At 39.4% G+C, this 10,756-nt stretch overlaps 1 protein-coding gene across 1 annotated transcript in view; it reads right to left on the bottom strand.

Moving 5' to 3' along the window:
- Nucleotides 1-3,642: 3,642 nt before the first annotated feature.
- The window catches only part of clstn2a (calsyntenin 2a), a 103,963-nt gene continuing 96,849 nt past the window's right edge, over nt 3,643-10,756 (bottom strand). Inside the window, exons 13-18 of the mRNA XM_088429973.1 lie at nt 8,055-8,260; nt 7,802-7,969; nt 6,482-6,627; nt 6,283-6,409; nt 5,949-6,139; nt 3,643-5,868 (exon numbers count right to left, since the gene is read on the bottom strand). Coding sequence (XP_088286099.1) covers nt 5,668-5,868; nt 5,949-6,139; nt 6,283-6,409; nt 6,482-6,627; nt 7,802-7,969; nt 8,055-8,260 — 1,039 coding nt within the window. The 3' untranslated portion in view covers nt 3,643-5,667. The remainder of the gene's footprint in view (nt 5,869-5,948; nt 6,140-6,282; nt 6,410-6,481; nt 6,628-7,801; nt 7,970-8,054; nt 8,261-10,756) is intronic.

Genomic DNA, 10,756 nt, shown 5'->3' with positions numbered 1-10,756 from the left:
TGAAAGCAAGAGTAGTGCAAGTTGGAATCATGTGCACGTTTTCTGCATTCACATTCCATCTTGTCATGTCTACAATTGGAAATGTGGTGTTGGTCTCATGATCAAAAAATCTTGATTGAAAACGGAAGGAGCGGAGTGGAAACTAGAGATGACGAGGTGGTTTTATTCGGGCCCATACGATACCAATTATTAGCACTCAAAAAGACTCATTACTGATATTTAGATGAGATTTTTCAGTGAAAGAAAATGGAGGTTCTTGCTTTGCATGTCTAATTACCTCATGCGCTGCCATTGACGACAATAGGCGTCAAAGATCATGTTTACGCGGCTGGAAGTGAATTAGTTATTTATTTTACTTACAACTATATGACTATGGTATTTATCGGAGAATTTAAAAAACACACACATTACTTGCATTAAATAACTGAATTCATATGCCGCTTTGTGGCACTCACTCACTGCCAATGACGGCTATTGACGTCAAAGAACCATTTTGACTGGGATGACAGTGAGTCAATTTAAACATGCTTAAATTGTGTTAGTATGTTTAAATTAAAACAGCACAAATAATGTACAATTTATACATTATTCAACTTTGCCACGATGTCCAGAATCTGATCCAAATCACAAAGGGTTGTTGCAGTTCAAGAGCTGAGACATAGGTGGCAAATTCCAGTCCTTGAGGGCCGGTATTCGATTGGTTTTCCAGGTTCCTCTCCCCAACACACCTGATTCAAACTATTAGGATTTTTTTTTAAGCTCATGTGTGTTGGAGAGAGATACTTGGAAAACATGCAGGGGACCCTCGAGGACTGGATTTTGACAACTGTGGACCATGGCGTAGAAAATCAAAGAAAAACAAACATGAAACATGTGTGTGTTCTAACGTATAGAATAATAGAATTGGAAAGATGTGAATCATTTGCTGCTTATGTGGTATTTTGTCCAATCCTGTGATCTTTACAATTTAACACCTTTCACATCAAAGGGAAGGCATTGAAAGAAGAGAGAGCTGAAATTTCACCCAGATGATAACAACATATCAAAGTTCAAAATGTCACAATCTATTAGTTATCATATGACCAGGAGAGAGACATCACTTGGCTAAAATAAGGTGAGAAATTGTCAAAATACTACAAAGGGGTTAAAATATAAACTTCATTTTTTCATGGAAGATGGCGATGCTCTATTTCTTTCATTTGGGCTCTATACTACATGAATATTTCACTTGTACATCTTACAGGACAACGTGATTTTTAATCATTTATACTGAGTGAGACATTTTGTCCTTCCTTCTACACTTGAACATTGAAATAATTCCGAACTATGGTATGTATCAATCTTTTTTGTTTTTGAGTTTGTTTATCTTATTGGAATGTGTGTTTATCCATCCATCCATGCATTATTATAGCGTTTATAAGTGCAATAAAATCAAACCGTCATTCAAACAATGAGTTAAAAATGTTTTGTATATGTGAAATGTGAGCTTCACTGAAATTGAATCTTGAATGAAGTCTCTACCATGACATTGCGGCTTTGATTATCTTTAAAAAGCAGCTGCAATTTGCCGTTCATTGAGAAGTGGAGCACGAGAATGTGTAGTGTGAGCGAGGCAGCAGTTAAGTCAGTTAAGTCATCCCAAAACGGATTTTCTGGCTTGCTTTGCTTCTCATGGGAACTCTTTTAAAGATCACAAGACCGAAGAGCAGAAAATCAATTACACAATTATTGAAAACCCAATGTTGTGAATAACTTATGCAATCTGTCTACTTTTTTCCCTCCCTAAATGACCGAAGCCATGATCTTGAATATGTCGGGTTATTTTGATGTCCAATCTAATGTGTCTGAGGAAATGGGTTGATCATGGAGTTTATGAAAATGAGAAAGCATAACCATCTACCTGCGGTTAAACCTAACATTCGGTTGCACCGTTTAATATATCCGTTTAAAGCATTTTTTAAATGATAGATTTTTCAAATAATTCGGTTTGCCCTGCAACATAAGACAAAATAATTCAACATATTGTTTGTTTTTTTTCAAAGCAAAAACAGTCGGGTTGTATCATTTAAATTATAATTGTCGTATCACTAAATGTAAAGCACTTTGTTAAAATTATCACTTTTCCAAATGGGTCTGTTTAACCTGCAACAGAACAATTCAACATATGTTAATTTTTTTTTCCAGCAAAACCATTAGGGTTGGATCATTTAAAACATAACTGCTGTATCTAAAACTTGTCGCTCGTGAAAGAACACAATTTTGCCTTGTGTGTACATGTGTCCTTCAGTCCATGTTAAAGTCCACTAACAGATGTCTCATGATATTCTCCACAGAGGAGGTATCTCATGATTCCTGTTGAACTTTGAGCCAACGGAGGAGCAGGACTGCCGGCCGCATGCAAACACGCATGCACGTTTGCATGTATGTGTACATGTGCACCACTGTGGACTTTTATCAATGTTTGGGTACAAAGGGAAGAAGGCATACAATCGGGTCAAGGCAGATGGGACCGAAATAGATATTTTTCCACGCGGTGGTTCTTGGAATTTTGAGTGAGATTACCACCTCAATAAATGATTGGCTCGCCGAGTACCGCCTTCAGGATGAACATGAAAATATTCATGCAGAAAAGGCCCGAACGGTCAACAAAAAAGGGGGCACCCTAACAAGTCTTTCATGAATATTAAGCCATTTGTTCATCACTTGTTCATCATTAAAACAAAATGCATGTTACTATGATGTGCTTTTTAGTTTTACCATGTAGGGAAAAATAAATCACACCATGCATCGGTATCGTGATCATTTACAGGCAATAGCCAAAGAAAAAATGACTGCAATTGATAGATAAAAACAGCTAAATTCATATTTTGCAAATGCAATATTGACCAGGATGCCATGTTTAGACTAGTGGGGGTGCATAGAACATTCATCCATCCATTTTCTTGAGCCGCTTATCCTCACAAGGGTCCCAGGCTTGCTGGACAATTTAATGTGTCCAATTCACCTGCCATGCATACTTTTGGAGTGTGGGAGGAAGCCGGAGTGCCCGGAGAGAACCCAGGCGGGCTCGAGGAGAACATACACTCTAGAATGGGTTCGTATTTTTTTATCCGACTCCAGATATCCAGATGAGTGCCTCGCCAGCAGGAACCTCCTCAAACGTCCCTGATACGGAATCTAATCAAGCCCGTGACCTCATCAAGCGAAACCCGATGACCTCCGTAGATGTCCTGCTTTTCAATTTGTCTAGGCTTTGGCGCCATCTAGTGTTTTGTATCCTGTGTGGAAATTTACTGAAGGTCACGCACGCCAGTTCTAACTTCGTCAAAAATGTGGGTAGACTTCCACTACTGAGTTTTAAGTTTGAAAATACTTAGTTATCATTAAATGATATTACATGGGGGGGTGACACTTTTTCGGAGGCGGCCATGTTTGTTATAGCTACGGACAATGGTAAATGCAGCACCTGCAGCACCTCCTGCTCTTCGTCATGAAAAAACGGTCTAAATTTTACACACTATCCCTTTAAGTGAGTTTAATCTGTACTTTTACATTCACTGAAATTGCTTCTGATAATCTCAGATCACAGGTAAGCCCTATTATCATAAAATGTATTTATAAAAGTGAGCCATACAGTTCATGTACAGATTCTAAATTCTTTATTGGTCAATATACAGAAAGCAGTGGGACGACCACTACAAAGGAGGGGATTCAACCATTTGTTTACAAACAAGGAAACAAAAAAAAATGTATAAAAGAACTTTTCATAACTCCTTTCCAAGGTTTGCTTCATAGAAATGAGTTTTTTGCTCTGTCAGAAGCACAAGGTGACAAATGTCTCACAATGATGATGTCACTGCCAGGCAACCAGAAGTTAAGGAGGAAGAAGAGCTACTCTGAGATTGTATTATTACATTATGGATATGTTTTATGAAATTAAGATTTAGCGGGGAGGAAAAGAGACACTTTGAACACTAAGAATAAAACAACGGTGAGTTTTCTCTCTCGGAGGCACTGGAGTGGGATTTAAAGTAAACCGCTGACAATACGGACCACATCAGGACATATCTGACCTTTTGACCTCCCACACTATTACTGTTTACATATCTAATAATTTCAGCATCAAGATTATTGTGATAAACCAAAGGATCTAAAAGATAATTGAACTACTGGGTGCCTTGAGATATGAGCTAGCTAACTTTGGAGTTGACTTAAAAATTAAAAAAAAAAAATCGAGATACGAGCCTGGTACAGCTGCAATTGAGTAAATTCTTCCAAAGAGGCTTCAAATTTTTTACTGCCATTATGTATTTAACCAACCAAGTTAATTTTATTTCTGGTAGTTATTTTAATGCCATCAACATGGTAATAGATTATTTATCCTCTGTGAAGAGTGACAAATATCACTGCAGATTTTTACATTTATTTCTGCACCACACTACCCCCTGGTGGCAGAGGCATGAGCACTAGAACGCACGGCACAATATCCATTAAATGATGATTTGAGATGAGTGCTTTGGGTTACAATCAGGGTCAGGGGCCAGAATTAATTCATATCTCAAGGTACCGACCACTGTAGTCGTGTTTCTGGCAGTCCTATATGTAACTCACAAAATGTTTTCCAGAAGTTATGCAATGGGATGTTTTTTTTTTTTTTGGGGGGGGGGGGGGGGGGGTAAAGAGTTCCAAATTTCAGCAATAGTTGGAAACACGGACACACGCTGACAATTGTTACAAACTACTAAAAAAAAAAAGCCGAATTTGAGCAACTTCCTGTTTCTTATGTCAACAAAGCAGTGCAGCTCAAGTAAAACAAGACATTTCTCTACAATGTGTGCAGTTTTAAATCAGCAAAATTTACACATGGATACAAGTCATTTTCTTTCAATAGCAAACTTAAAAAATATAAATGCTACAAAAGTAATCTGGGCAATAAAATGCATTTCATTGCAAATGTCAAATATCAAATTCACGACTCTCAATAAATTAGCGATATTTGATATTGTACATAATGAACCTAAAATGCATGATAGCAGTAATTGAGTTCTATTTGAAGTTAATGTACAACAGAAACATTTAGATCGCATTTTCTTATACTTAAGTGTAGTCTTGATATTCAGGCTGTGCCGAATGCTACAGAGGCTTTCAATAGATGCAAAATTTTGCAAGAAGAGTAAGAGTGGGTCAGGACGATGTGGTCCAACACCATGCTTGCTCATGACATGAACGAGAATCCGGAAAATGCAAAAGTAACAACACAGACTACTTTTACGTCCTTCGGCATGGTGTGCTTAGACTGTAGTTACATCGTTGCCCAGCAGGGAGCGGTGTTTGATTGAGAATGACACTATGCGCTCGGCTGTGTGTGTGTATTTGTGATTTTGTACGGTTATACTTGTGAGGACCGCTGTGAGGTTTTTTTTTTTTTTTTTTTTTTTTTACCGGTATATCGGGAAGCTTTTAGAGATGCTAGGACATTTAGGTTGGTCCTCACAAGTTCCGACTTCTTTTTGAGTGTGAAGGCTTGCTTTTAGAGTTTATGTTTCCATTGGATTTCGGTTGAAGTTAGGGTAAAGGTTAAGGGTTGGAAATGCATGACGTCAATGGCTGTCCCCACAAGCATAGTCGTACAAACGTGTATGTGTGTGTGTGTGTGTGTGTGTGTGGTCAGTAATTCAGGGAGGAAGTGTGCCACTTGAGCTTCCTCTCCTTTGCCATTTCCACCTCCCCCTCATCTTCGTCGTCGTCGTCATCGCTGTTATCTGACTCCGCATTTGCCATTCCTCCCACATGATCTTCATCCTCGTCTTCCTCCCTACGCAGCGCTTCACTGGCTTCGTCACTCAATGCTCGAGCTCCTCTCACATTCTCCAGTCAAAACAAAAGCAGAAATGTTGCTGACATAAATGAAATGGGGAAGTCAAGTTCTTCCATTTGGAGATGCTTACCTCCATGGGGTTGACGGTGATGTTGAGTGCAGACTTGTCCCAGACCATCTCGGGCTCTTTGGTTCCGTCTTCATCCTCCGCGGAGCTCTCTTGATGAGTGGTGTGGATTCTGTAAACGCCTATCACCACGATCACCACCAGGGCGGCGATGCACACCACTATCACGACTGTGGCGGCTGGAGGTGCTGGTCCTGGATAATATGATGAGCAATTTCAGTTTCATACACGCTTTTGAAAAAAAAAAAAAAAAACTTTACTACAGAAACAACAAACATGTTATATGTTAATAATTATCTTCAAATATATTTTTGAATAGGATAATGTCTTTTCTTACCTGACATGTGGGTTTTGGGAGCATGTATCATGAGCGGATGTTGAACAGATTTCATGTACTGAGGCTGAGGGGCCAGATGATTCTCCACATGATGCTCCACCGGTTTCACGTGGTGAAGAACGCTCACCTGAGCGGCATAAGAACACTCGATGTGCAACAAAAGAAAACATGAGCTGGGGGAAAAAAAAGTGCAACTGACCTCCAAGATGAATTCGTTGCTGGTGTAGCGGCCGTTAAGTTCCGAGCAGGTGAGTCGGAATCTTCTCTCGCTGAGGTTGGCAGGTCGCCAGTTCCTGTAGCGCACCTGACGTAGCGCCTGCTCGTAGTGGGCCATGGAGTCCACACCTAGCACACACAAAATCCACACTACAGGAAAAGTTCCCAGCTAAGCTCCAATTTGTATCATTCCCACACTGATCAAAAGCCCCCAAGATATTTTTGTATTTTCTCTTTTTAAGTGCGGTAAGTTCCTTCAGTTAGTTGTTTGAAATTTTAAAACCACAGAAAATCTATGCTGATTTTATTTAGCCCTTCTATGGAATTTCACATTATATGTAAGCATTAAGGCGGCTCAGTGGCGCAGTGGTTAGCATGTCCGCCTCACAGTTCAGGGACCAGCTCCACCTCGCTTCGGCCTTCCTGTGTGGAGTTTGCATGTTCTCCCCGTGCCTGCATGGGTTCTCTCCGGCTTCCTCCCACATGGCAGGTGTATTGGACAAACTAAATTGTCCTTAGGTGTGCGTGAATGGGGTGTTCATCTCTGTGATTGGCTGGCAACCAGTTCGGGGTGTCCCCAGCTTACTGCCTGAAATCTGCTGGGATAGGCAACAGCAACCTTGCGACCCTTGTGAGGATAAGCGGCTCTAGAAAATGGATGGATGGATGTAAGCATTTAGATAATGGACTTTCCGGGACATAATCATATGTCCAATATTTTAGTGGTCAAAGAAATGTTGCAAAAATCTTGCAAAAGTAATCACATCATTGGACATTTCAAGAAAAGGTTGATACTATTAAGAACAAAAAAGGTGTATTAAGGGAAATGTCTCTGAGGCAGATGCATTGTATTAAGAGAGCAGCTGTTGGGAAAAAAAATAGGTCAGCAGCAAACGTGTTCCTGAAGGTTTTAGAATGTTTCAGAGGTTAGTGGAGATATCATTTGAGCTGGAAAAACAGCAAATGTGGTTGCTGACCTCTTTAGAACGCCTGAAGGTGTCAAAATCACCCCAGCAACATATGTGACGTTTCTAACTGACCTTTTCCAACAATGATCTTTAAAAAAAGAAAAAAAAGAAAGAAAAAAAAGACCAGTGCCCTCAGCAATAACATAATTCTTGCAAAAGACAACCCAGAATCTGAGAATTTCTCAATGAAAAATAAAACTGGTATACATGGAGTAAGACTAATGGTATGCATTTTAATCCCCTAACCCCAACCCTACTGAGAGTAGAAAATACATCTAAATAATATATACATATATATGAATATGTACAAACATGAAAGCAGCCGCAACACACACCATATATCGATATTCCCGAGGTGGAATTGGTGGCGTCCAGGTGTTTTCCCAGCAGAGCGCTGTGAAGAATGTGTAGGCTCTCTCTTTCGGGGTTTAGCTCATCACCAATCACCAGGATATCACAATAATCCAAATTATGCATCACCTCCATCACACCTGGCCTGCGGGCTGCATGCGGACAGAAATAAAAAATTAGTGTGCCAACAACCGAGCAGCCCCGCAGAATAGCGACGGCGGCGAGCGGACAACTCACGTCCGCTGAAGCCGTCTTCTTTCATGACGGTGCTGGTGATATATAGATCCTTGAAAAGCGCCACGCCCAGCGGAGCGCGAAGGTCACCGGCGTGTCGAACTAGTCGACCGGATCCCGTAATGGTGATTCTGGGTTCACTGGGCGGCAGCACCATGACCACTGCCTTGACGTCTGGGATGGAGAGACATGCGTCCTCCCCGAAACACCTGACGCACAAGTGGTCCAACAGAGTGCTTCCATTAAAGCTTGTACGTGTGCCAAGTGCGTTAAACTTTCATGCGAAATATTTCAGAGTAAATGCTAGCGTTAAGCTGAATGTGTTACATGGGTTTGTGTGACATTTGGGGGTTTAAATTTCTTTGTTTTGTCTATTGTGTCAATTTCAAAGTGAATTTCAACTTGGAAGTGACAGATAAACAACCTTAAGTGGTGTTTCATATTAGATGCTAGCATTAAGCTAGTGGACCCTTTGCTAGCCAAAATTAACCACATTTGTTTAGCACTGCGATGTTTAAATGCACAATGATGTTTTTTTAAAATTTTTATTTTAGGTGTCAAATTTGACGTTACTTTCAACTGGGAGTGACAAATGGACAATTTAAAGGAGTGTTTCGCGTTAATTGCGAGCAAAAAGCTACTGCACCTTTTGCTAGCCAAAATTAACTGCTTTTGTTTACCATTTCGGTGTGTAAATATATTATGTGTTATCATTTTTTGTCTAATGTGTCAGATTTAAAATTGATTTCAATTAGGGAGTGAAAAATAAACAACCTGAAATGGTTCACATTTTATGCTAGCATTAAGCAGGGGTACTTTTCATGAGCAAGCTGTTGTTTACCATTGTGGTATTTAAATGCACAATGTTAAGTAATATTTTGTTTCAGGTGTCAGTTTTAATGTTGATTTGAACTGGGAGTGAGAAATAAAAAGTTTGAAGTGGTATTTCATATTAAAAGGCAGAATTAGGTTACTTTTACTTTTGTTAGCTACTATGATTTTTTTCTAACATTTTTGGTGTTTATTTGCACTATGTTATGCATTTTTTGTTTTAGAGATCATTTTAGTTGTGAATGCCAAATAAAAAAAAAAACGAAGTGGTGTTTTGCAATAAACGTTAGCATTATGCTAGTAGACTTTTGTTAGCCCAAATGACATGGTTTTGTTGAACTTTATGGTATGTAAATGTAGTACGCTCTTTGATATTTTCTTTTATGTGTCCGTTATAAAGTTCAGTTCAACTAGGAAGAATAAAGAGGATCAAGGGTGTTTTAATCGCTTTAAATTTGTTTGAATTGTGTTAGAGAACTATTAAAAATATATGTTTTCTATGGTTTTAAATGATGTCATGGAGATGTCTGTGTAGCACAAATTAAAAAAAGGCTGCAAGTTTTATGCTGAGCACTGACAATAAAATATCCTTCTACTTTTTATCTTTTATTCTACTTTTCTTCTGTTGGCTGAGCAGCTGTCAAGAAGATGACTGGAAAAACAGACTTGACAATGTGGCTGTCACCATGCTTCTTTTTCTCTAAATTGTATTCCTCACTCAAGTGTACTTCCAACAAACAGAATCTGATTTCAGCCACAGCCTTTGAGTGCACTGAGTAAATAAAATTAAAAAAAAAACTGGGTAAAACTCGCTCTGAGTTAATACATCGGCACACAATGAGACATGTAAAAATAAAGCAGCTTGTTGATGTGTGGTGTCATGCTCAGGTGAAGCTATGAAGCTGCGAACACGCGTTGAGAGGGCACATTGTTTTTCCGGCTGTGAGACACAAACATCAGCGAGGGCCTAATCCACCACCATCCTCTCCCGAGTTTGAAAAGCCCCGTTATACTTAGCCCCCTGCATGGAGAAAAAACACAAATGTGCTCTATTTGGAAGATTTGCGATTGAGGACACTGGTGTCAACTTTCGTGTTTTTTTTTTTTTTTAAACGGAGGCAGTGGGTGTTGATTACTGGATGAAAAACTGAATAGGTTAATCGATTTGAAAAAGATTTGTTAGTGACGCCACAACTCAAAATACTTGTCCTGTTTCATCTATCAAAGACTTACACATTTTTGTAAAATTGCTCCCCTTGCAAGTGATGACTGGATCCCCAAAATATGACATCTCTTGATTTATGTACCTCTAGAAGGGGTCTGTAAATAAATACAGTGGACCCTCGGGTTACAGCGTCCCTGGCTAACATTTTTTTCATGTTTCATGTCAGTTTTTTCGTCCCCTCTAAGGTATTTTCTCCGCTTTGTGGCAAAAACAACTGTCATGACCCTAGGAGGTTGGCTGTATTGGTGTTGTTTTGTCTCAATTTGCAGACATTTTTAGGTAATTGCACTTATTTTCCGTTTCCGTCAATGCCTCCATGCAACGCGTCACTACAATGCTGGTCTACTTTTGGTCGGCATCTCCTCACGGAGATGCTGGTCTGCTATTGGTCGGCATTACTCGCTTCAAAATGGGGGAATGGTAAACCTTTGTTACAAAACCGTATTTAAAGTGCATTTTACTGCTTAATTCAAAATTGAATGGGAATGGAGATAATCAAGAAATACGAAGCTAGCCTAGCCCTGGCTAATCTTACGAGGGGATTTGGGCATAATAAGCGTCACTCAAAAGTAAATAAATTCTTTCTATATTTTTTATTTATGATGTTTTCTGATTGTTTACATGTATATTATATATACGTAGCACTTAC

Source organism: Hippichthys cyanospilos, chromosome 12, assembly GCF_059441005.1.
Source record: "Hippichthys cyanospilos isolate Australia breed blue-spotted pipefish chromosome 12, RoL_Hcya_1.0, whole genome shotgun sequence".
Classification (NCBI taxonomy): Eukaryota; Metazoa; Chordata; class Actinopteri; order Syngnathiformes; family Syngnathidae; genus Hippichthys; species Hippichthys cyanospilos.
The sequence above is the reverse complement of the archived record's forward strand: the minus strand, read 5'-3'. Positions and strand labels throughout refer to the sequence as shown.